At 30.9% G+C, this 27,471-nt stretch overlaps 2 protein-coding genes and 1 pseudogene across 3 annotated transcripts; all 3 read left to right on the forward strand.

Moving 5' to 3' along the window:
- Nucleotides 1-3,200: 3,200 nt before the first annotated feature.
- Nucleotides 3,201-4,632, forward strand: LOC657117 (cathepsin B-like cysteine proteinase 4). Its single transcript, XM_963596.4, has 4 exons — nucleotides 3,201-3,566; nucleotides 3,613-3,813; nucleotides 3,868-4,096; nucleotides 4,153-4,632. Exons 1-4 carry the CDS (start codon nucleotides 3,261-3,263, stop codon nucleotides 4,497-4,499), a joined length of 1,083 nt encoding a protein of 360 aa, XP_968689.1. The 5' UTR covers nucleotides 3,201-3,260; the 3' UTR covers nucleotides 4,500-4,632.
- Nucleotides 4,633-8,960: 4,328 nt separating this feature from the next.
- Nucleotides 8,961-10,276, forward strand: LOC657038 (cathepsin B-like cysteine proteinase 4; annotated as a pseudogene).
- A 2,150-nt stretch (nucleotides 10,277-12,426) lies between these two features.
- LOC656957 (cathepsin B-like cysteine proteinase 4) lies at nucleotides 12,427-14,664 on the forward strand. Of its 2 annotated transcripts, XM_008198245.3 has the most exons (5): nucleotides 12,427-12,783; nucleotides 12,830-12,881; nucleotides 12,933-13,030; nucleotides 13,591-13,819; nucleotides 13,869-14,664. In XM_008198245.3, the coding sequence occupies exons 1-5, from the start codon at nucleotides 12,466-12,468 to the stop codon at nucleotides 14,222-14,224; spliced, it is 1,053 nt and encodes a 350-aa protein (XP_008196467.2). In that variant the 5' UTR covers nucleotides 12,427-12,465; the 3' UTR covers nucleotides 14,225-14,664. The 2 variants fall into 2 exon arrangements, with proteins under 2 accessions (XP_008196467.2, XP_064213562.1); XM_064357492.1 differs by having other exon boundaries at nucleotides 12,428-12,783; nucleotides 12,830-13,030.
- Nucleotides 14,665-27,471: the final 12,807 nt, after the last annotated feature.

The following is a 27,471-nucleotide window of genomic DNA, read 5'->3' on the forward strand; positions in this document are numbered from 1 at the left end:
TTGTTTATCACTGAATTTAGAACAACTCGGCCACTATGTATATCTCTTTATAATTGTGCTTATTCCACAGCAAAACCTAAGGATTTAGAAAATATGAAACTAGATAATTTTATTGAAAATTCAGTTAAAGAAAGTAAAAAAAATATTTCAAGTTTGCTTGGAACAGATTTGTATATTGAATATTTAGAAATTTTTGATGAAGAAACGAGAATCTGATCATAGGACTGGCATAAGACACGACAGCATTGCAGAGAAATTTTGGATTGGTTCATCTCGTGTAATATGTTGCATAAAAAAATTCTCCATAGAATTTGTGCAAAATGTTTTCTTGAAGAATAAAAAGTCTCATTATGAAGACATCTAATTTGTACTTATCACAGTAATAATTGATAATCTATGTTAAAGTAAAATTAAGTTAAATAAACTATTTTTGCAAAGCCACTGAATTATTGTTGTTTATCAGTAGGTTGTAGGTAAATTTAAGAGCTTTCCATATTCAAACAATTCTCAACGTTTGATAATGTAGATTTATGTAGTTCCAAGGACTGGATAAATAAAACAGGATCAGGATCGCGACTGAAAGACAGGGCAATAAAATTACAAAATTATTTGTTGTAAGTACTAAAATTATTAATTGTCCATTTTTTCCTGATCCTGATGATGTTCAATAAGAAAAAAAAACAAATCCACTAATCGATTGAATCAACTGTTTTATTTATGCTGTCCCTGGAATTGGATTAATCTACATAATAATTATTTCAAGCTAGTAATAACTTTTCAATAATAAGTATTTTATATTTATGTTGCTTATGTACTTATTAGAAACGTTTCATATTTCTTCAAATTGTTACGTTTGTTAATTAAAAAACTTAATAATGCACAAAAGTTCTAAATACTACAAGAATTTTTGCATAATCCAAATCACCTGGTTTTTTATTTCGAGTTATGGCTCTAGACCCTCTGGGAGCTGGCGCATACGTTTTACGTGTAAACTGTTTTCACTGTTTTTAGCCGCAAATTTAGACTTGAAGAGTTTCTTGACATTTGCAGTGTTTCTTTATGAGTAAATGTAGGTCGAAGAGTCATTTTTGATTGAAATAAATGCCTAGATATTTTTTTATTAAATAAAATGTCTGTTAATGAAGTTGATACGAATTTTTGATAACGGTGCATTGTATTGAGAATTTAAAAAAACCATTTTATAGGAAATTTAAAAATACAGACTTGAGATATTTTAGATTTTTGTTAACTGTTCTTAATTGTTAGATATAAAGCAAAAATTAAATTGTAAGTAGGCAACTTTTAATGCATCCTTCTTCGAATGCGTAGCTAGCTGGAAGAAGATTTATGACGGGTTTAGGACGCACCGCTGGAGGTAACCACCATTGGGGTGACCCACAAGATAATAATTTTATTGCATTTGTTCAAGACAGAGAAATGTATCGGCACAAATAGGAATTTTAGCGATTTCTCTAATAGTGGTATAAAATTAAAGCACATGATTTCGGAATTAATTTTTTTTAACAAAATAATTAGGTACCTATAGATTTGCATTACGTTTTTTTTGTAGACACTGCTATCAACGTATCTTATGAGATTTTGAAATACGAGTAATCACGCTCGCTATTTTTTTGAATACTTTTAACAATAAAATTATTCCTGTTTTAAAAAAATATAAAAAAAGATGATTAAAACTTTGGTTGTGCTTAGCTTCGTTCTGCACAGGTTTTGTAATAGAACACTGAGCTCCCTCACCACGACAAGGTGTCAACCCACTGAGGAAGTTTTTTTTTACTTTTATTGTTCAAATTAAAAATTATAATTATTATTAAAATGCTTATCATCATATTATGTATTTATGTAAAAATCTCTAAAACTAAACTTGAAATATTATTTACAAATCCTTTTTTATTATGCTGCGTAATGGTAAATTGCGACTATGTCTTGAATCAATTATTTCTGGTAACATGGCATTCATATAAAAATTTTCAAGACAATCTATCATTCTTCCGTTCCAATATTTACTATCGTCTTTCTCAATAATACAATATTTTAAATCTGTAGAGGTGTACACTATAAAATAACAAGTTTGGCGATTAGTAATGTGGAGCTGACCTTGTACTTGATACATGTAATTATCTTTTTCTTTTAAAACTATTTTACTATCATCTTGAGAATCTATTTCTAAGTATTTAATCAATTTTTGTTCTATGGCAGTTTTAATATTTGTGTTTCTTGCGCTAAATGGACATTTAATTTCAACAATAGCATTTGAACCCATTAACCCATCTGGTGTTGCACCTAAAAATTTTTTTTCTTTATCAACAAAAAAGCCGCATGAATCTACCTTTATACCTGTGATCTGTTCAAACTTCTCCTTTGCTTTCTCTTCATTATCAATTCCCCACTGTAGTGGTTCGGGTAATTTTTTAAATTTAGATAATCCCACACGATACAAGATATCTTTTACAGCATTCGCTGTATTGGTCGTACATTTCATATTAATAATTCTTCCGAAATTACTAGCCGTTAATCTATTCTTTCTTTCTTTATCCCACTGCTCATTATTACGTTGACCAATTGTTAACAAAGGAATTTTTAAAATATCGCAAGCAGTCAAATCAGGTATTACTGTACCTTGATCGTAGAGGAAGAAACTAGTGGAAAGAGCATAAGCAAGAAGCCGTTTTTACACACAAACACCTTTTATGGCCCTTTTGAAAATGGGTGCAGAAGCTTTCTCTTCAGTGCAAATTTTGAACCAGTGGCGTAGTTCATAAAATATTATATTTTTGGAAGGAACACAGAATATTTCTGTGATTCTATTGACATTTGGTTTTAGTACTACGATTTTAACATTTTTTAAAAGAAAAAAAAACTTAACGGCATAAAAAAATTAAACCAGTGTTTAACAACTTGTCGTAATATGAGGTAACTTTTTATTATCATTAGAATTTTTTTAACTTCTGATGTAGCTAGCAATGGCTTTGCAATTTTGAATGTCTTATTTCAACTAGAATTATGAAAAAATTATTGTTTTAGTTAAATCTTAATCTGAAATGGAATTCATAAGATAAACAAGATGCTTTCAATGCTCCCAAAAATCTGCGCTCTCATCACATTATGCCATGACTTGTTATCTGATTTCCAATAATTTTCGCACCACGTAATCCATTAAGCTAGATAACAGTACCGAAATTGCTATAAATATAGTGCAATCAGTGCCAGCCTCCTCAGAATTAAATAAATGTGATTACACCATGCAAAAATTACTTCTTTTATGTGCTTTATTACCATTATCATGGACAAAACCCAACGCTTCTCTTATCAATCAGATTAATTCCCAACAATCAGCATGGACAGCCGGGATTAACCCTTTTGACGACATCGAGTCCCGCTTGGGATTTCTGGGGATTCACCCAGATCCAAATTTCAAACCAGAAATTAAAGAACCACAAGCGACCCAAAACGTAATACCTGAAACCTTCGACGCTCGGGAATACTGGCCCGAATGTGCAGACATAATCGGCAATATTCGTAATCAGGGAAAATGTAGCTCGTCTTGGGTAAGTCCCCTATTTTTTTATGGAAAAAATTATGTATGCTATTCAGGCGTTTGCTGCTGCCGAAGTCATGTCAGACCGATTGTGCATAGCAACGAACGGTAAAGTCAAAATTCAGCTGTCGCCCGAAGATCTTATCGACTGTTGTCATTATTGTGGCAATCAATGTAAAGGGGGTTACACATATTACGCTTGGAACTATTTCATGTTAACAGGCCTCGTGTCTGGGGGTGATTACAACACATCGACGGTGAGTTGTCTATTGTTAGTTTAGTTGAGGGAATCACCCTAAAATTTAATTCAGGGATGCCAACCTTATTCGGAGTTGAATTACTACAGAATCACTCCTCCGTGCAACACAACTTGTCAAAACGACAAATACCCCATACCATACGTCAGTGATAAACATTTCGGTGACAGCATTTACTATATTCCCCAAAATGAGACTGCTATCCAAAACGAAATTTTATCCGGGGGTGGTCCAGTCGTAGCCGCCTTCGATGTCTATGGAGATTTTAAGATATACCGAGACGGTGAGCAGCATGACACAATTTTGGAGGGTGATTTTGAGACGCGTTTTTCTTTTTAGGTGTTTATATTTACACATCTGGTGCTCTATTTGGTCGCACTGCTGTTAAAATCATTGGGTGGGGGACGGAGAATGGGTGGGCCTATTGGTTGGCGGCGAATTCGTGGGGGAAAGACTGGGGCGCGTTGGGGGGATTTTTCAAAATCCGAAGAGGGACGAATGAATGCGGGTTTGAAGAGTCGATCATAGCCGGACAAGTGAGGGAAGGTGGTAGTACAAGTCCTACACCTGTTACTTTTACAGCAACTGTCACACCGCCTACTACGCCAGGTTCAGGGGTTAGGGTGGCAGGGTGCGGAATCGGGCTTGTTCTGTCCATGATGCTGTTTTATTTGTTAAAGTTTTAATGATAGTGAAGTGACCACATTCATAAAACTTCTATTATTTAGTTATGTAGATAATCGAATTTTTTACGGTGCCTAACTATTGTGTATTTTGTAACAATTTTTTATATAAATAAAATATTATTTCTACGAAGAACTTAATTAATTTTTGTTAACTATTTTGAACCTATATTCTATAATAAAAGACACGTGTCAAGTACCTAATTATCTCTCAATTAGTACTTGATTTTTATCTTTATCTCCAAATAGCAGTTGCCCACGGCTTCGCACGCATGTTCACAACCATTTTGAAACACAGAAAAACAATGCAAAACTTAGTATAATAAAAAGTAGAATCACATAATTTTATTGTGAACTTTAAAACCGTGACCCAATGCGAACACTAGTAAATTTTGCAAACAAACTCACTTCCTGTTGTGGGTGTAATTTTCAAAAATCCCGAAAAACATTTTCTTTCTTTTCAACCGCAAGTCCATATGCCAATTTTCTTGGATATAACTTCAAAAATGAAGGATTTTTGCGTTTAACTACAATGGGGGTGGAATTCATAAAAATGCTGAAATATACGTCTCTTCTTTTTTAATCGACTAAGATTTTAATTGATATGTATAACTTCAACAATAAAGAATTTTTTATATGAATAACTTCAACAATGAGCAATTTTTTTGTTTAACCTCCATGGAGTGAAATTTTTAACAAACATGAAACAAGGGTTTTTTATTTTTAGACAAACGCTCAAATACTAATGTTCTTGGTTATAACTTCGAAAATGACAGTTTTTTGTTTTCAACCCTCTTGGGGATGAAACTTCTTAAATCCAAAAACACGTCTTCTTTCATTTTTAATCGAAAGATCAAATACCATTTTTATGAATATATATAGCTTCAAAATAATAACGATTTTTTATGTTTAACTCTCTTTGAGAATGAAATTTCTAAAAATAATAAAATACTTGTTTCTTTATTTTTCACCGAATGCCCAAATTCTAATTTTTATAGATATCAGTTAAAAAATTACGGATTTTGATATTTAACCCCTTTAGGGGGTAGAAATTCTAAATATTCTTAAACACAAATTTTTCATCATTAACCGAAAACTCAAGTACTAATTGTATAAAATTACGGATTTTTATACAAATTCCAACCCCTGTTCAACCCTTTTGGGGTTAGTATTTCCAACTAAAACAGTGTTTCTGAAAGCCCAAATACCAACTCTAATTAATGTAAATTCAAAAGTTACGAATTTTTATACAAATTTTATTATGCCATTTAATCCATTTAGGGGTTGATTTTTCAAAAAATTTGAAACACGTTTTTTTTGTAACCGAAAGCCCAATTACTAATTTTCAAGAATATAACATTAATAAACGACGGATTTTAACACTCCATTTAACGATCTTAGGAGGTGATTTTCCAAAAATCCTTTCTTAGTACATGCCCACGTTATAAAAGCTACCTATTGTAAAAATTTTAGGTTCCTATACTTAGTCATTTAGGCTGTGCGTTGTCAGTCAGGACAAGCAATTTTATACATATACAGGATCGTTAAAAAGGATGGATACAGTTAAATATTATAAAAACTATTCATAAAAACTATGCTCAAAAGTATATTAAATTTATCGTTTCAGATGTTTATTAAATTTCTATCTCCATTTGTCCATCAGATACAAGGCTAACTTGATTTTTTATAAATTGCAACAAGAGTCAAATTAACTATTTTTGAAACGAATATTTTTTCTGAGGTCCATGATATAACACATGCATACCTCAAAATTATTTATTTATATTAACCAAAAAATAAGTAAAAGTTTATAATAATTGTTAAAATAACACTTTTAACAGAAAAAGAACACGTCTTAATTAAAAAAATTTAAACACGAAATACTACAAAAGACATAAACTTAGTTTTACTATTCCAGAAAATTTTTGAATTTTAATTTTTTTAATTTTTAATAAAAGTAAAAGTGAGTATTATGTTACACCACTGAATAAAAAAAATGCTCTTTTCGAAAAGGTTAAATTTGACTCATTGTGCCATTAAAAAATTCAAGTTAGCCTTGTATTTTCAAAATAATTGACGATAAAAATTTGAAAAAGCTCTCAGATGATAGAATTTAAACACTTTTAACTGTTTCCCAAATTTTAAGGTTCTCTGTTAAAGAGTTCTGAAAATATTTAACTGTATCCCTACTTTTTAGCGACCTGTATATATAGATATCGATATTAAATAAGTGTTTATGTTAATACAGGGTGTCTCTCACATCTTTATGAGGCCAATGCCTAACGTACGAACCCAGCCATATAAAAATCACAAAACACTAGATACAAAAAATACACATTTAATTATTATTTCATGTTTGGAAACCCATGACAGTAGTATTGTCACACAAATCACTCAGCCTTGCAGCAAAAACACAGTAACCAACATTTTTTTAATGAGTTTTTTACATATTTTGCCTAATTTGTAAGTTTAGATTCATTTAAAAACACATTAGCAATTATTATTTGTCTTATTTAACAAACAAAATTGTTTTTTCCAATTGTTTTCTAATTGTTTAAGTAAAAATACTTCATATGGGTGTAAAAAACTATATTTTCTAATTTGATTCTCACAAAAATACACTCACTAAGTAATATAACTTTTAATCGAACTTTTAGTTGTTATAGTTAGTTAGATTTGTCATTATATCTCTGTCTTGGATTACTGCATAAATTTATCTCGTAAATAATAATATTTGTACTATTGTAATTAATTAATTGCTTTTGTACTGAAAATGGCTTGAAATTGTAGGTATTTAGTTTAGTTTAAGTAGTAGCATTTAGCATTTAAGTAGTAGTATTGAGCAATATTTGTAAAAATTGAACCAATGAAAAAGACAGCATATGACAATTTTTTCACGTTTTTCACGTTGTTTTAGATACACGTACGTAATATACATGACATAAATTGCCCATAAAAACCGTTATTTTTAAGTTAAGCAATATGGGTAAAAAATAAGTCATTCCAAGAGGCTGTTTAAATAGTAAGTTATATTTGGGTCCAGTAAAAAAATTACTAAAAATTAAATACTGCGTTTTAGCTTGAGACAGTCGATATTAATCTTTAATTAACCATAAAAACGTTGCAATTTTTTGAAAGAGTGAACAAATTACGGATATCTAAAGGTTGGGATATGAAACGAAGTAGGAACAAATAAACTGTTCCCGTCCCCGATAGTTCCGTTAATGTCGCCAGAGAGCGTAGTTGTTCCATTAGTGTCTTAAGTTTTCAAAGCAATGAATTAAAAAAAATGTTTTTGTTATAACGGCACATAACAAACAACACATAACAAACAAGAAAATAAAGGCAGATAGGATATTAAATTCTCAACAGCCAGACAAAAACATAATGCAAAAATTTTATCGAAAACTATATTAAAAAAACATTCAAACATTTACCAATTCGCACACTGCCTCAGATTTCTCAAAACGCTGCGAATACGGTTATAGATACAAGAAAACTGTTAGGAAAAAAGTTTTAGAGAATTAAATTTGCTACAAAAAAGTCCGCGAAACCGTATCCCTATCTTAAACTATTTAAGCCTTAAAGTTGTTCAAAGACGTTCAAGCAACAGATTTGCCTCAGTATTGGAAAAGTAATTTATACTTAAATTGTGTCGCAGACGTTTTGTTGCATCTTTAGCCGTACTCACAGTCATAAAAACGAACGAAGCGCAAATTTTAAATTTTAAATAATTTTTTTCTCAAATTTCTTATGAAAATTTTATTAGTCGTGACTTTTTATCAGTTTGTTAAGAGTGCAAAGTTCAACATTTCCAAATTTTTTTCAAGTAGTTACTACCCAATATTTCAAAATCTGTAATCGAGTATGGAAATAATTATGTTTCATTTTAAAGTTTTATTATGCTTATCAGCCATAATCTGCAATCACTTGTATTACACCAGTGGATAAATTGTTCCAGGAATAGCAGTGGTCTAACAAAAAATTACATTTAATTTCACCACGTTTCAAAAATTTCCAATAAAAACAATTAAAAAAAAACAAAGAAGTGGCCACATTCCCAAAACTTTTATCTCATCATGTCATAACTCATAATATTGTGCAAAAGACAAAAATGTCTTATTACGTAAAAGTTTTGAGAAAATCGTGGTCGAAGTAACATCTGCAGTGAACTCATTTTTCTGATTTAGTTAGGTCATATTTTTACTAAGTAAATTATTTTTGCAAAATCTTTTCGAACGTTTTGGTGTGAAAATCATCTTACTTAATTTTTTCGGTAAACCTTCTTAACTTTTATCAAGTAGGTATGACATTGGCATCACCCTCCAAAAAATATCTTCACATGAGATTAAACTTCAAAAACCTATATTTTTATCTAACTTCCTTAGTTCCTCGAAATAAAAAGTCGCAATAACACCTCTCAGACGTACTGATAACGACTCAAACATCTCTATAAAACTAGAATCATTCCAAAATCTGTTAGTAATCTTCTGATAACAAAATGCGTAAAATAATAATTCTCTTTGCTTTAACACTACCATTTTCATGGTCAAAACCCAGCACTCCCTCCCTCCAACCCCAACTCATCCAAGAGATAAACTCGCGCCAAACATCCTGGAAAGCTGGTACTAACTCCCTTGACATCAAATCCCGACTGGGTTTTCTGGGACTTCACCCAGATCCCGACTACAAAATTCAAACCAAACACCACAAAATCGCCAAATCAATTCCTGAAAGCTTCGATGCTCGTGAAAAATGGCCCGAGTGTAAGGACGTCATCGGGAAGATTCGGGATCAGGGAACCTGTGGTTCGTGTTGGGTAAGTCCCCGAAAAATGGTAGAAAAAAATAATGAGTGAAATACATCAGGCGTTTGCTTCCACTGAGGTCATGACCGACCGGTTATGTATCGGGACTAAAGGTGAAACAAAATTTGTGTTTTCCCCCGAAAATCTTCTCACTTGTTGTGAAGATTGTCGGCTTGAGTGTGTTGGGGGTTATACAGCAAAAGCATGGGATTATTACATCAATGAAGGGATTGTATCTGGCGGAGATTACAACTCAAGTGAGGTAAGCTATTTTACAACCATTGGGGGAATTACATGCCAGGGTTCAGGGTTGCCAACCATACTCCAAAGCATCTTTCCAATACGCAGTCGCGTCCAAATGTGTCAAGGCTTGTCAAAATGACAAATATGACGTGAAATACGACGATGATAAGCATTACGGTGACAGTTTTTACACACTTGAGACAAATGTCACCCAAATTCAGACGGAGATTTTGACAAATGGGCCAGTTATGGCCACGTTTAACGTTTTTGAAGATATTATATACTACAAAAGCGGTATACAACTGTCAAATGTGTCTATTCTTAGCTGATTATTTTTTTCCAATTCCAGGCGTTTATTATCACGTGAGCGGTGATTGCACGACATGTTGTTAAAGTTATAGGGTGGGGGACAGAAGAAGGCGTTCCCTATTGGCTGATTGCTAATTCGTGGGGTACGTGGTGGGGGGACTTAGGGGGATTTATTAAAATAAAGAGGGGGACCAATGAATGCGCGATTGAACAGGAGATGGCAGCTGGGAACGTCCACATTGGAGGTAGAGAAACGACAACTAAAGCTCCCAGTTCGGGGGGCAGGATTAAAGGGGCGGAGTTTGGGGTTGTTCTAATAGCGACTATTTTATTTCGTCATATTGCAATAAAACCTTGGTAGATTTAAGGTTTTGTGTCAAACAGTTCAATAAAAATAAGGAATAAAAATAGCCAAAATGTTTTTACGAGTTTCATTTTGTACTATTGAGAAAAATTGTTATCAAGTAATTGACTAGAGCACCATGTAACCTCATAAAAAATTATTAACTCAAAAAACTCAACGATTTTTGGTTAGAATACTTAGCTTTTGTTTAAGGTATCACAAAAAATTTTAATGTGTTTGTTTGAATTACGAAGATGGTTGATGCTACAACTTTTAAAAGTTCCACTCAAAGATGTCCCCCTGATAATAAAAACTGATCTGTCTTGGACTTTTCAAATTTTTTCTTTTTTTTTCTGAGATATTCCAGGTGGATCGTTTTTAAAAAAAACACTTTGTATGTACAACAATATTATGTCTCTTTTCAAAGTTGTGCTTATCAATAATTTATTACATGGAATTATTTTATTACATCAAAGTGAATAAATCGTTCTAAGAGTAGGAATGGTCACGTAAAACAATTACCCTTTATATCACAACATTTCCTAGATTTATAATACAACCAATTTCAACTAAAAGCAAAGAAGTGGCCACATTTATGGAACTTTGATTTCGTCGTAACATTGTGCAAGTGATAAAGGTCTCATTACGTAAAAGACGAGGTACAAGTTTTGAAGAAATCGTAGTAGAAATGATACATCCGCTGAGCTTGTTTTTGTGATTTGTTTAGGTTAAATTGTTACCAAGTAAATTATTTTTGCAAAGCTCAATTGAACATTATTTTACCCACTTAATTTTTTCGGTTAAAATTCTAGACTTTTGTCAAGTGTGACAAATACGTGGGATTAAAATGATTTATTTTAATGCAACTTCTTTATTTACTCAACATTAATCCAATAACTAATCTCAAACGTGTGACGTATGTTTGTGCGGATCATGTTAGTAGATTTAAGCCATAATTTTTTGAGTTTTTTTTTCAATTTATGATTTTATCAGTGGAAGCCATTTATGCCATGAGACCGAAAATATTCTGAATTAGAGCAAGCTGTGCCTGCGGATCTTTAGGCACATTTTGGCTTTTGATTTTACACAGCATAAGATGTGGCTAAAGTTACACTTCACTTTCAAAATTTGCTCTAATTCAATATATTTTCGATCTCACGATATTAACCAGTATAGGTATTAGGTGTTTCAAAACTATAAAATCGCCAACGTCGCATATTACGAAATTATTTTTTTATAAAATTGATAAAAATGTAAAATCGTTGTTAATGATTAGATCTCTCATTAAAACTATAAATTACATTAGCTAGTATTTTTTTAAAGTGTCTGAATAATTAATTATACAGGGTGTATTAGAAATACGTATCTTAATTTTAACAGGTTACAGAATTCAACAAATAAAACATCTTTTCTATTTGTAATTTTTCAAAAAAAATTGCAAATTTATTTAAAATTTAGGAAAAAGAAAAACGTGTACGCCTATGGGTACAAAAAGAAAAAAGACGAACAATTTTCGTTGTGATAGAAACGAACAATTTAAACAATTTAAAACAACAATGAAAATTGTTGCTATGAACACAAACAAATTATTAAACACTGACCCGCTCGTTTGCACTAAAAAAAGGAGGAAAACAGTGAAAATAATAATTAAAAATTTTGCAAAGTGTTATATAGAAAAGTTGTTGTACTTGATGAGTTTTCTTTAGAATTAACACGCGTATTTCTGATACACCATGTATATTCCATTTCAGTTCATGGGTGATTAGAAGAATGTTGCAACAGCGCATTAGAATTTCTTGGAGTGAAATTGAGCACAAATTGAGAGTTTCTGGTGGCTTTTCTTACCTCAAAACGTGTCGCTGGACATTAGAATAAATCTTTTTTTACAGAAACTCTCAATTTGTGCTTTATTTTTCACTCCGGAAAATTAAAATGCGCTGTTGCAATTCTACTATGAACTGAGATGGGATATAACAGCTTATTTTGATAGAAAATGCGACGTTGGTGTTTTGATAGTTTTGAAACAGCTTGCTTATATGTTATGAAAAGATTCTCGTACTATATTTTATGGGAGGTTGTGTTTGAAAGAGCTCTTTGGGACTGTTAGAAAGTAACCAATTTCATGTATAGACTTTATGACTTATCATAAATTTTCCATTACAGAACGGGTTAAAACTATATATAAAAAAACAAATAGTGATAACAACTCATCTCTATAAAACTGCATTCATTCCAAAATCTGCTAGTAATCATCTTTTGATAACAAAATGCATAAGATAACATTTCTCTGTGCTTTAACACTACCATTATCATGGTCAAAACCCAACACTTCATCCCTCCAAGTCATCCAGGAGATAAACTCGGAACAAATATCCTGGAAAGCTGAGACTAACTGCCTTGACATCAAATCCCGACTCGGTTTTCTGGGACTTCACCCAGATCCCAACTACAAGATTCAAACCAAACAACACAAAATCAGCAGAATTATTTCAATTCCTGAAAGTTTCGATGCTCGTGAAAAATGGCCCGAGTGTAAGGATGTCATAGGGAAGATTCGGAATCAGGGAAATTGCGGCTCGTGTTGGGTAAGTTCCCAAAAAATGCTAGGAAAAAATGATGAGTGTAATTCAGGCGTTTGCTTCGACCGAGGTCATGACCGACCGGTTATGTATCTCAAGTAAAGGTAAAATAAAATTTGTGTTTTCTCCTGAAAATCTGCTCACTTGTTGTAAAGATTGTGGTTGTGGGTGTAAAGGGGGTTATATAAAAAATGCATGGGATTATTACATCAATGAAGGGATTGCATCTGGTGGTGATTACAACTCAAGTGAGGTGAGCTAGTGAACAGTTGGATGCAATAAAAATGAAAAATGTCATAGCATGAAAATGTCAGTTTTTATATTTTTCCATAGTTTGAACATATGACTTTTTCTAACAACATATCACTTTTATAAAAACCATTGTGGTGCAAATTAGAGTTCCTGTTTTGGAGTAATAAAGGAACTCCAGAACAAATGACTTATCTGTTACCATGGCAACTCATATAAAACTCAATGCAAAGGGTACGCAATTTGCACCACAATGGTTTTTATGAAAGTGAACCGAATATAAAAGATTAAATTATAACTGACAATTAATCAGAACTTAACAAATTTAACGCAGTCATCAAATTACCTGAGACGGTAATTTTCATCAGGATCTTAAAATAACAGCATTCCAGCTTAATCCAGTGCACTTCACTGTGCCATTAGAGCAAAAATTGTTTGAATGCGACAGTTGTCAATTTGATAAGTAAGATCTGCGCCGATCTAAAGAAAATTCAATTTTCCGTTTTTATTGCATCCAACTGTATGTACTTTCATAAACTGGGGGAATTACATGCCAGGGTTTAGGGTTGCCAACCATACTCCGAATCATCTTTCCAATACGCAGAAGCGTCCGAATGTGTCAAAGCATGTCAAAATGACAAATATGACGTGAATTACGACGATGATAAGCATTACGGTGACAGTTTTTACACACTTGAGACAAATGTCGCTCAAATTCAGATGGAGATTTTGACAAATGGGCCAGTTATGGCTTACTATAACGTTTTTGAAGATTTTGCTTGCCACAAAAGCGGTATATAACTGTCAATGTGGTCCATTCTTGGTTGATTTTTTATTTCCAGGCGTTTATTATTACAAAAGCGGCAAATTCGTAGGAAGACATAGTGTTAAAGTTATAGGGTGGGGAACAGAAGAAGGGATTCCCTATTGGCTGATTGCTAATTCGTGGGGGTCGGAGTGGGGGGAGCTAGGGGGATTTTTTAAAATGCGGAGAGGGACCAATGAATGTTGGATTGAACAGGAGATGACCGCGGGGAAGGTCCACATTGAAGGTAACGAGAGGACTGAGGAAATGACAACCAATGCGACAAGTAAAGCTCCCAGTTCAGGGTTCAGGACAAAAGGGCCAGAGTTTAGGGGTGTCCTAATAGCGACTATTTTACTTTGTCAGATTTCAATAAAATGTTGCTTGTTTTGATGTTTTGTGTCAAGTCAAACAGTTCAATGAAATTAAGTACTAATTAAAATATCCAGGATATTTTTACGTGTTTCATGTTGCACTTTTATCACTATAATATTGAATAATAAAAAAACAGGTAATACAAACATTTTAATTGCAATCAAATTTTAATCGCGATTAACTTAACATTAATCAATGCATTTTAAATAGCAACTAATAGCACCGGTTTACAAAAGCGTCATTAATTTAACTCGTAATTAAATGCGTGATTAACTGATCAAGTGACTGAAAGTCAGGTTCAAAGCGAATAAAAATTTAATTTTGGATAAAACTCAATTAAGTTACCATTTAGTTTGCATTGACTACGCGGAATTAATCCCGAATAAAAATTTAATTGCAATTAAACGCGTTCTAAAAACGGCACTAGATATTTAAAATAAACAGATGTTAAAAATGAATGCAAATGCATTTTTATTACTTTCCCCCACGGCCCCACGGATGATTTACAAGTGTGGTTAGGTAGGAGCACTCGAATGAGGGCGGTTTATGGAGACAAAATTTTTAACTATTCTGAGTGTAATTTATAATTACAAACTCTCTTTGAAAATCCAGAAAACCCCACAACTTATCTGCTTATCGCTTAGCAGAAGGTACTTGCTTATACATAGATTATTTGTACACTTCCACTACTTTCTGATAGGGCCTTCGATTGTAAAAAAATCATGTTCGGACAAACATCCCTTGGGACCTTAACGAATTTTTAAAGATTCTTTAAAATTTCCCGATTTCGCAAACATTATCTTTAAAAATTTATTACAGTATTCAGAATCACCCTCGAAAGGCGAATCAGTTATTACAGAAAAGGAGGAAAATAGTAAAAATAATGTATAAGAATTTTGCAAAATGTTTTTATAGAAAAGTTGTTGTACTTTATGTTTTATTATGTGGTAAACTTTATTTTGTGGTAAACACGCCTTTTATAAACGATTAAACACCGTTTTTCATAAAAATGTTTGACACAAGTTCATTTTTACCCTATATACATTTCAAAAAATCTCACTGAAGTTTATGTCGTTGACTCAAGGAATATTTGTCTGCCTTTAAACATATTCAATAATAATTAATAACGCTCTAAAAGATCAGAAACGGCCACAAAATCCATAAATGTGAAAATTTTGGCGTTTCCAGATGATAACATAACCCTACTTTTAAAACCGAATTTTCTGGAGACTTACAACTAACACAATTTGTGGCCATACTACTAATTTTCGCACCAAAATATCACATCACCGGCTCGTTTGCACAAATGAAAGGAGGAAAATAGTGAAAATAATGAATAAAAATTTTGCATAATGCTTTTATAGAAAAGTTGTTGTACTTTTGTTTTATTATGTGCTAAACTTAACACACCTCTACATGCCCTATATAAAAGATTAGACACCCTTTTTCATCAAAACATTTAACACAAGAAGTTCATTTTTGCCCTTTATACATTTCAATAAATCACACTAAAGTTTATGTGGTTGACTCAAAGGTAGATTTATCTGCCCATAACATATACAATAATAATTAATAACGCTCTAAAAGAGCAGAAAAGCACACGAAATCCATTAAAGTTAAAATTTAACACTTTAGAAGAGCATAACCCTACTTTCCGAACTTTTGTCTCTATGTGGTAATAGCACATAAATTTTTGATGCAAGGTAGATATTTCTGCTTTAAATATCCTATCATAACGTTCAGAAAGAGCAGAAATGGAGACAAAATTCATAAAAGTGTAAATTTTGACATTTCCAGGTAACAACATAACCCTAATTTTCAAACCTAGCGAATTTTCAACAAAACAAAACAAACAAACAATTTGTGACTATACGCATTGCGATACCACTAATTTTTGCACCAAAATTTTACATTGCCAGTTTCTGTTTAAATAAAAACATGCATTTTTATTTTTCCATTAACTGCATGCGATATTTTTATAATTTTAGACGATTATAGACAAATACATTTGTCATAATTAATTTTTCTAGATCAATACTGTTCTATTTTGAATAATTCTGTGTGTGAATGTTTATAAATTTGACGGATTGTGCCAGTGAATATTTCTGTTGATGACCTGTTTTAGACTTGTGTGACGTCACATCCATGACGTGTACCGAGGTTAGGTGTGCGTCGCAGTAGGCGAGAGCGCCGCAGTCGACAGCGAGCAGTGGTACGGGTCAGATGGGGAGCGCGAAGCGGTTTATTTAAATTATTGTGCCGTTTCGTTTAATTTATTCAGTTTGTTACTTGCCGCTGTCGCGAACGGACGTGTGCTCAAGCAAATTTAAATTTTCTGTTTTGAATTTTAAATTCGGTGTTCGCGGATAGTGTGTGTGTGTGTGTTAGTGCCAATGGAATGGTCTTTAAGGAGGAAACAGTCCCGATTAAAGGGTAAGTTTGCTGTTAATTTATTTTCATTGTCTTGCTACAAACGGTAGCAGACGTGCGTTTTAATTTTTTAAATGCGGTGTTAAAAAGTCATAGTTTGAGTGGCACGTTTTAAATACAGTAACTATAAATAAAATAAAACACTCAAACAGTTTATTGCCACGTACTGATTTTGACTTTAATTTCAATCGATGAAAGTGGTTTGCTCAAAATTTAATGCAAATAAAGCTTTTTTTTGGTTTCATTTTTATTATATTTTTTTATGCTACAAACGGTAGCCAACGTGGAAGCGATACGCAGGTACGTCCATTTTATTTTTGTGTCGTATTTATTTATTTCACAAACCAATAATTCCTTAAAATTTAATTGCAATCATAATGTTGTGTACACCGGCTCTAAATGCGGTGTTGAAAAGTCATAGTTTGAGTGACAAGTTTTAAATACAGTAACTATAAATAAAATAAAACACTCAAATAATTTATTGCCACGTATTAATTTTGTCTTTAATTTCAATGAATGAAAGTGGCTTGCTCAAAATTTAATGCAAATAAAGCTTTTTTTTTGGTTTCATTTTTATAAAATTTTCTTTTATGCTACAAACGGTAGCCAACGTGGAAGCGATACGGAGGTAGGTCCATTTTATTTTGTGTCGTATTTTTTTATTTCACAATTTCCTTAAAATTTAATTGCAATTACAATGTTGTGTAGACCGGCTCTAAATGCAGTGTTGAAAAGTAATAGTTTGAGTGACAAGTTTTAAATACAGTAACTATAAATAAAATAAAACACTCAAACAATTTATTGCCACGTACTGATTTTGTTTTTAATTTCAATCGATGAAAGTGGCTTTCTCAAAATTTAATGCAAATAAAGCTTTTTTTTTTTGGTTTCATTTTTATAAAATTTTCTTTTATGCTACAAACGGTAGCCAACGTGGAAGCGATACGAAGGTAGGTCCATTTTATTTTGTGTCGTATTTTTTTATTTCACAATTTCCTTAAAATTTAATTGCAATCATAATGTTGTGTACACCGGCTCTAAATGCGGTGTTGAAAAGTCATAGTTTGAGTGACAAGTTTTAAATACAGTAACTATAAATAAAATAAAACACTCAAATAATTTATTGCCACGTATTAATTTTGTCTTTAATTTCAATCGATGAAAGTGGCTTGCTCAAAATTTAATGCAAATAAAGCTTTTTTTTTGGTTTCATTTTTATAAAATTGTCTTTTATGCTACAAACGGTAGCCAACGTGGAAGCGATACGGAGGTAGGTCCATTTTATTTTGTGTCGTATTTTTTTATTTCACAATTTCCTTAAAATTTAATTGCAATTACAATGTTGTGTACACCGGCTCTAAATGCGTTGTTGAAAAGTCATAGTTTGAGTGACTACATTTTAAATACAGTAACTATAAATAAAATAAAACACTCAAATAATTTATTGCCACGTATTAATTTTGTCTTTAATTTCAATCGATGAAAGTGGCTTGCTCAAAATTTAATGCAAATAAAGCTTTTTTTTTGGTTTCATTTTTATAAAATTTTCTTTTATGCTACAAACGGTAGCCAACGTGGAAGCGATACGGAGGTAGGTCCATTTTATTTTGTGTCGTATTTTTTTATTTCACAATTTCCTTAAAATTTAATTGCAATCATAATGTTGTGTACACCGGCTCTAAATGCGGTGTTGAAAAGTCATAGTTTGAGTGACAAGTTTTAAATACAGTAACTATAAATAAAATAAAACACTCAAATAATTTATTGCCACGTATTAATTTTGTCTTTAATTTCAATCGATGAAAGTGGCTTGCTCAAAATTTAATGCAAATAAAGCTTTTTTTTTGGTTTCATTTTTATAAAATTTTCTTTTATGCTACAAACGGTAGCCAACGTGGAAGCGATACGGAGGTAGGTCCATTTTATTTTGTGTCGTATTTTTTTATTTCACAATTTCCTTAAAATTTAATTGCAATCATAATGTTGTGTACACCGGCTCTAAATGCGGTGTTGAAAAGTCATAGTTTGAGTGACAAGTTTTAAATACAGTAACTATAAATAAAATAAAACACTCAAATAATTTATTGCCACGTATTAATTTTGTCTTTAATTTCAATCGATGAAAGTGGCTTGCTCAAAATTTAATGCAAATAAAGCTTTTTTTTTTGGTTTCATTTTTATAAAATTTTCTTTTATGCTACAAACGGTAGCCAACGTGGAAGCGATACGGAGGTAGGTCCATTTTATTTTGTGTCGTATTTTTTTATTTCACAATTTCCTTAAAATTTAATTGCAATTACAATGTTGTGTACACCGGCTCTAAATGCGTTGTTGAAAAGTCATAGTTTGAGTGACTACATTTTAAATACAGTAACTATAAATAAAATAAAACACTCAAATAATTTATTGCCACGTATTAATTTTGTCTTTAATTTCAATCGATGAAAGTGGCTTGCTCAAAATTTAATGCAAATAAAGCTTTTTTTTTGGTTTCATTTTTATAAAATTTTCTTTTATGCTACAAACGGTAGCCAACGTGGAAGCGATACGGAGGTAGGTCCATTTTATTTTGTGTCGTATTTTTTTATTTCACAATTTCCTTAAAATTTAATTGCAATTACAATGTTGTGTACACCGGCTCTAAATGCGTTGTTGAAAAGTCATAGTTTGAGTGACTACATTTTAAATACAGTAACTATAAATAAAATAAAACACTCAAATAATTTATTGCCACGTATTAATTTTGTCTTTAATTTCAATCGATGAAAGTGGCTTGCTCAAAATTTAATGCAAATAAAGCTTTTTTTTTGGTTTCATTTTTATAAAATTTTCTTTTATGCTACAAACGGTAGCCAACGTGGAAGCGATACGGAGGTAGGTCCATTTTATTTTGTGTCGTATTTTTTTATTTCACAATTTCCTTAAAATTTAATTGCAATCATAATGTTGTGTACACCGGCTCTAAATGCGGTGTTGAAAAGTCATAGTTTGAGTGACAAGTTTTAAATACAGTAACTATAAATAAAATAAAACACTCAAATAATTTATTGCCACGTATTAATTTTGTCTTTAATTTCAATCGATGAAAGTGGCTTGCTCAAAATTTAATGCAAATAAAGCTTTTTTTTTTGGTTTCATTTTTATAAAATTTTCTTTTATGCTACAAACGGTAGCCAACGTGGAAGCGATACGGAGGTAGGTCCATTTTATTTTGTGTCGTATTTTTTTATTTCACAATTTCCTTAAAATTTAATTGCAATCATAATGTTGTGTACACCGGCTCTAAATGCGGTGTTGAAAAGTCATAGTTTGAGTGACAAGTTTTAAATACAGTAACTATAAATAAAATAAAACACTCAAATAATTTATTGCCACGTATTAATTTTGTCTTTAATTTCAATGAATGATTGTGGCTTGCTCAAAATTTAATGCAAATAAAGCTTTTTTTTTGGTTTCATTTTTATAAAATTTTCTTTTATGCTACAAACGGTAGCCAACGTGGAAGCGATACGGAGGTAGGTCCATTTTATTTTGTGTCGTATTTTTTTATTTCACAATTTCCTTAAAATTTAATTGCAATTACAATGTTGTGTACACCGGCTCTAAATGCGGTGTTGAAAAGTCATAGTTTGAGTGACAAGTTTTAAATACAGTAACTATAAATAAAATAAAACACTCAAATAATTTATTGCCACGTATTAATTTTGTCTTTAATTTCAATGAATGATTGTGGCTTGCTCAAAATTTAATGCAAATAAAGCTTTTTTTTTGGTTTCATTTTTATAAAATTTTCTTTTATGCTACAAACGGTAGCCAACGTGGAAGCGATACGGAGGTAGGTCCATTTTATTTTGTGTCGTATTTTTTTATTTCACAATTTCCTTAAAATTTAATTGCAATCATAATGTTGTGTACACCGGCTCTAAATGCGGTGTTGAAAAGTCATAGTTTGAGTGACAAGTTTTAAATACAGTAACTATAAATAAAATAAAACACTCAAATAATTTATTGCCACGTATTAATTTTGTCTTTAATTTCAATCGATGAAAGTGGCTTGCTCAAAATTTAATGCAAATAAAGCTTTTTTTTTGGTTTCATTTTTATAAAATTTTCTTTTATGCTACAAACGGTAGCCAACGTGGAAGCGATACGGAGGTAGGTCCATTTTATTTTGTGTCGTATTTTTTTATTTCACAATTTCCTTAAAATTTAATTGCAATTACAATGTTGTGTACACCGGCTCTAAATGCGTTGTTGAAAAGTCATAGTTTGAGTGACTACATTTTAAATACAGTAACTATAAATAAAATAAAACACTCAAATAATTTATTGCCACGTATTAATTTTGTCTTTAATTTCAATCGATGAAAGTGGCTTGCTCAAAATTTAATGCAAATAAAGCTTTTTTTTTGGTTTCATTTTTATAAAATTTTCTTTTATGCTACAAACGGTAGCCAACGTGGAAGCGATACGGAGGTAGGTCCATTTTATTTTGTGTCGTATTTTTTTATTTCACAATTTCCTTAAAATTTAATTGCAATCATAATGTTGTGTACACCGGCTCTAAATGCGGTGTTGAAAAGTCATAGTTTGAGTGACTACATTTTAAATACAGTAACTATAAATAAAATAAAACACTCAAATAATTTATTGCCACGTATTAATTTTGTCTTTAATTTCAATCGATGAAAGTGGCTTGCTCAAAATTTAATGCAAATAAAGCTTTTTTTTTGGTTTCATTTTTATAAAATTTTCTTTTATGCTACAAACGGTAGCCAACGTGGAAGCGATACGGAGGTAGGTCCATTTTATTTTGTGTCGTATTTTTTTATTTCACAATTTCCTTAAAATTTAATTGCAATCATAATGTTGTGTACACCGGCTCTAAATGCGGTGTTGAAAAGTCATAGTTTGAGTGACTACATTTTAAATACAGTAACTATAAATAAAATAAAACACTCAAACAATTTATTGCCACGTACTGATTTTGTCTTTAATTTCAATCGATGAAAGTGGCTTCCTCAAAATTTAATGCAAATAAAGCTTTTTTTTTTGGTTTCATTTTTATAAAATTTTCTTTTATGCTACAAACGGTAGCCAACGTGGAAGCGATACGGAGGTAGGTCCATTTTATTTTGTGTCGTATTTTTTTATTTCACAATTTCCTTAAAATTTAATTGCAATTACAATGTTGTGTACACCGGCTCTAAATGCGGTGTTGAAAAGTCATAGTTTGAGTGACAAGTTTTAAATACAGTAACTATAAATAAAATAAAACACTCAAATAATTTATTGCCACGTATTAATTTTGTCTTTAATTTCAATGAATGATTGTGGCTTGCTCAAAATTTAATGCAAATAAAGCTTTTTTTTTGGTTTCATTTTTATAAAATTTTCTTTTATGCTACAAACGGTAGCCAACGTGGAAGCGATACGGAGGTAGGTCCATTTTATTTTGTGTCGTATTTTTTTATTTCACAATTTCCTTAAAATTTAATTGCAATTACAATGTTGTGTACACCGGCTCTAAATGCGGTGTTGAAAAGTCATAGTTTGAGTGACAAGTTTTAAATACAGTAACTATAAATAAAATAAAACACTCAAATAATTTATTGCCACGTATTAATTTTGTCTTTAATTTCAATGAATGATTGTGGCTTGCTCAAAATTTAATGCAAATAAAGCTTTTTTTTTGGTTTCATTTTTATAAAATTTTCTTTTATGCTACAAACGGTAGCCAACGTGGAAGCGATACGGAGGTAGGTCCATTTTATTTTGTGTCGTATTTTTTTATTTCACAATTTCCTTAAAATTTAATTGCAATCATAATGTTGTGTACACCGGCTCTAAATGCGGTGTTGAAAAGTCATAGTTTGAGTGACTACATTTTAAATACAGTAACTATAAATAAAATAAAACACTCAAATAATTTATTGCCACGTATTAATTTTGTCTTTAATTTCACTGAATGAAAGTGGCTTGCTCAAAATTTAATGCAAATAAAGCTTTTTTTTTGGTTTCATTTTTATAAAATTTTCTTTTATGCTACAAACGGTAGCCAACGTGGAAGCGATACGGAGGTAGGTCCATTTTATTTTGTGTCGTATTTTTTTATTTCACAATTTCCTTAAAATTTAATTGCAATCATAATGTTGTGTACACCGGCTCTAAATGCGTTGTTGAAAAGTCATAGTTTGAGTGACTACATTTTAAATACAGTAACTATAAATAAAATAAAACACTCAAATAATTTATTGCCACGTATTAATTTTGTCTTTAATTTCAATCGATGAAAGTGGCTTGCTCAAAATTTAATGCAAATAAAGCTTTTTTTTTGGTTTCATTTTTATAAAATTTTCTTTTATGCTACAAACGGTAGCCAACGTGGAAGCGATACGGAGGTAGGTCCATTTTATTTTGTGTCGTATTTTTTTATTTCACAATTTCCTTAAAATTTAATTGCAATTACAATGTTGTGTACACCGGCTCTAAATGCGGTGTTGAAAAGTCATAGTTTGAGTGACTACATTTTAAATACAGTAACTATAAATAAAATAAAACACTCAAATAATTTATTGCCACGTATTAATTTTGTCTTTAATTTCAATCGATGAAAGTGGCTTGCTCAAAATTTAATGCAAATAAAGCTTTTTTTTTGGTTTCATTTTTATAAAATTTTCTTTTATGCTACAAACGGTAGCCAACGTGGAAGCGATACGGAGGTAGGTCCATTTTATTTTGTGTCGTATTTTTTTATTTCACAATTTCCTTAAAATTTAATTGCAATCATAATGTTGTGTACACCGGCTCTAAATGCGGTGTTGAAAAGTCATAGTTTGAGTGACAAGTTTTAAATACAGTAACTATAAATAAAATAAAACACTCAAATAATTTATTGCCACGTATTAATTTTGTCTTTAATTTCAATGAATGAAAGTGGCTTGCTCAAAATTTAATGCAAATAAAGCTTTTTTTTTGGTTTCATTTTTATAAAATTTTCTTTTATGCTACAAACGGTAGCCAACGTGGAAGCGATACGGAGGTAGGTCCATTTTATTTTGTGTCGTATTTTTTTATTTCACAATTTCCTTAAAATTTAATTGCAATTACAATGTTGTGTACACCGGCTCTAAATGCGGTGTTGAAAAGTCATAGTTTGAGTGACAAGTTTTAAATACAGTAACTATAAATAAAATAAAACACTCAAATAATTTATTGCCACGTATTAATTTTGTCTTTAATTTCAATGAATGATTGTGGCTTGCTCAAAATTTAATGCAAATAAAGCTTTTTTTTTGGTTTCATTTTTATAAAATTTTCTTTTATGCTACAAACGGTAGCCAACGTGGAAGCGATACGGAGGTAGGTCCATTTTATTTTGTGTCGTATTTTTTTATTTCACAATTTCCTTAAAATTTAATTGCAATTACAATGTTGTGTACACCGGCTCTAAATGCGGTGTTGAAAAGTCATAGTTTGAGTGACAAGTTTTAAATACAGTAACTATAAATAAAATAAAACACTCAAATAATTTATTGCCACGTATTAATTTTGTCTTTAATTTCAATGAATGAAAGTGGCTTGCTCAAAATTTAATGCAAATAAAGCTTTTTTTTTGGTTTCATTTTTATAAAATTTTCTTTTATGCTACAAACGGTAGCCAACGTGGAAGCGATACGGAGGTAGGTCCATTTTATTTTGTGTCGTATTTTTTTATTTCACAATTTCCTTAAAATTTAATTGCAATCATAATGTTGTGTACACCGGCTCTAAATGCGGTGTTGAAAAGTCATAGTTTGAGTGACTACATTTTAAATACAGTAACTATAAATAAAATAAAACACTCAAATAATTTATTGCCACGTATTAATTTTGTCTTTAATTTCAATCGATGAAAGTGGCTTGCTCAAAATTTAATGCAAATAAAGCTTTTTTTTTGGTTTCATTTTTATAAAATTTTCTTTTATGCTACAAACGGTAGCCAACGTGGAAGCGATACGGAGGTAGGTCCATTTTATTTTGTGTCGTATTTTTTTATTTCACAATTTCCTTAAAATTTAATTGCAATTACAATGTTGTGTACACCGGCTCTAAATGCGGTGTTGAAAAGTCATAGTTTGAGTGACTACATTTTAAATACAGTAACTATAAATAAAATAAAACACTCAAATAATTTATTGCCACGTATTAATTTTGTCTTTAATTTCAATCGATGAAAGTGGCTTGCTCAAAATTTAATGCAAATAAAGCTTTTTTTTTGGTTTCATTTTTATAAAATTTTCTTTTATGCTACAAACGGTAGCCAACGTGGAAGCGATACGGAGGTAGGTCCATTTTATTTTGTGTCGTATTTTTTTATTTCACAATTTCCTTAAAATTTAATTGCAATTACAATGTTGTGTACACCGGCTCTAAATGCGGTGTTGAAAAGTCATAGTTTGAGTGACTACATTTTAAATACAGTAACTATAAATAAAATAAAACACTCAAATAATTTATTGCCACGTATTAATTTTGTCTTTAATTTCACTGAATGAAAGTGGCTTGCTCAAAATTTAATGCAAATAAAGCTTTTTTTTTGGTTTCATTTTTATAAAATTTTCTTTTATGCTACAAACGGTAGCCAACGTGGAAGCGATACGGAGGTAGGTCCATTTTATTTTGTGTCGTATTTTTTTATTTCACAATTTCCTTAAAATTTAATTGCAATCATAATGTTGTGTACACCGGCTCTAAATGCGGTGTTGAAAAGTCATAGTTTGAGTGACTACATTTTAAATACAGTAACTATAAATAAAATAAAACACTCAAATAATTTATTGCCACGTATTAATTTTGTCTTTAATTTCAATCGATGAAAGTGGCTTGCTCAAAATTTAATGCAAATAAAGCTTTTTTTTTGGTTTCATTTTTATAAAATTTTCTTTTATGCTACAAACGGTAGCCAACGTGGAAGCGATACGGAGGTAGGTCCATTTTATTTTGTGTCGTATTTTTTTATTTCACAATTTCCTTAAAATTTAATTGCAATCATAATGTTGTGTACACCGGCTCTAAATGCGGTGTTGAAAAGTCATAGTTTGAGTGACAAGTTTTAAATACAGTAACTATAAATAAAATAAAACACTCAAATAATTTATTGCCACGTATTAATTTTGTCTTTAATTTCAATGAATGAAAGTGGCTTGCTCAAAATTTAATGCAAATAAAGCTTTTTTTTTGGTTTCATTTTTATAAAATTTTCTTTTATGCTACAAACGGTAGCCAACGTGGAAGCGATACGGAGGTAGGTCCATTTTATTTTGTGTCGTATTTTTTTATTTCACAATTTCCTTAAAATTTAATTGCAATCATAATGTTGTGTACACCGGCTCTAAATGCGGTGTTGAAAAGTCATAGTTTGAGTGACTACATTTTAAATACAGTAACTATAAATAAAATAAAACACTCAAATAATTTATTGCCACGTATTAATTTTGTCTTTAATTTCAATCGATGAAAGTGGCTTGCTCAAAATTTAATGCAAATAAAGCTTTTTTTTTGGTTTCATTTTTATAAAATTTTCTTTTATGCTACAAACGGTAGCCAACGTGGAAGCGATACGGAGGTAGGTCCATTTTGTTTTGTGTCGTATTTTTTTATTTCACAATTTCCTTAAAATTTAATTGCAATCATAATGTTGTGTACACCGGCTCTAAATGCGGTGTTGAAAAGTCATAGTTTGAGTGACAAGTTTTAAATACAGTAACTATAAATAAAATAAAACACTCAAATAATTTATTGCCACGTATTAATTTTGTCTTTAATTTCAATGAATGATTGTGGCTTGCTCAAAATTTAATGCAAATAAAGCTTTTTTTTTGGTTTCATTTTTATAAAATTTTCTTTTATGCTACAAACGGTAGCCAACGTGGAAGCGATACGGAGGTAGGTCCATTTTATTTTGTGTCGTATTTTTTTATTTCACAATTTCCTTAAAATTTAATTGCAATCATAATGTTGTGTACACCGGCTCTAAATGCGGTGTTGAAAAGTCATAGTTTGAGTGACTACATTTTAAATACAGTAACTATAAATAAAATAAAACACTCAAATAATTTATTGCCACGTATTAATTTTGTCTTTAATTTCAATCGATGAAAGTGGCTTGCTCAAAATTTAATGCAAATAAAGCTTTTTTTTTGGTTTCATTTTTATAAAATTTTCTTTTATGCTACAAACGGTAGCCAACGTGGAAGCGATACGGAGGTAGGTCCATTTTATTTTGTGTCGTATTTTTTTATTTCACAATTTCCTTAAAATTTAATTGCAATCATAATGTTGTGTACACCGGCTCTAAATGCGGTGTTGAAAAGTCATAGTTTGAGTGACAAGTTTTAAATACAGTAACTATAAATAAAATAAAACACTCAAATAATTTATTGCCACGTATTAATTTTGTCTTTAATTTCAATGAATGAAAGTGGCTTGCTCAAAATTTAATGCAAATAAAGCTTTTTTTTTGGTTTCATTTTTATAAAATTTTCTTTTATGCTACAAACGGTAGCCAACGTGGAAGCGATACGGAGGTAGGTCCATTTTATTTTGTGTCGTATTTTTTTATTTCACAATTTCCTTAAAATTTAATTGCAATTACAATGTTGTGTAGACCGGCTCTAAATGCAGTGTTGAAAAGTAATAGTTTGAGTGACAAGTTTTAAATACAGTAACTATAAATAAAATAAAACACTCAAACAATTTATTGCCACGTACTGATTTTGTTTTTAATTTCAATCGATGAAAGTGGCTTTCTCAAAATTTAATGCAAATAAACCTTTTTTTTTTTGGTTTCATTT

This window comes from Tribolium castaneum, chromosome 6 (genome assembly GCF_031307605.1).
Source record: "Tribolium castaneum strain GA2 chromosome 6, icTriCast1.1, whole genome shotgun sequence".
Lineage (NCBI taxonomy): Eukaryota > Metazoa > Arthropoda > Insecta > Coleoptera > Tenebrionidae > Tribolium > Tribolium castaneum.

Bases quoted from the DNA above. Each gene is read 5' to 3' on its own strand.
- LOC657117 (XM_963596.4), top strand. From the start codon at position 3,261: ATGCAAAAATTACTTCTTTTATGTGCTTTATTACCATTATCATGGACA. The intron at 3,567-3,612 runs GTAAGTCCCCTA...TATGCTATTCAG, and splicing joins GAAAATGTAGCTCGTCTTGG to GCGTTTGCTGCTGCCGAAGT. The intron at 3,814-3,867 runs GTGAGTTGTCTA...AATTTAATTCAG, and splicing joins GTGATTACAACACATCGACG to GGATGCCAACCTTATTCGGA.
- LOC656957 (XM_064357492.1), top strand. From the start codon at position 12,466: ATGCATAAGATAACATTTCTCTGTGCTTTAACACTACCATTATCATGG. The intron at 12,784-12,829 runs GTAAGTTCCCAA...AGTGTAATTCAG, and splicing joins GAAATTGCGGCTCGTGTTGG to GCGTTTGCTTCGACCGAGGT. The intron at 13,820-13,868 runs GTATATAACTGT...TTTTATTTCCAG, and splicing joins TTTTGCTTGCCACAAAAGCG to GCGTTTATTATTACAAAAGC.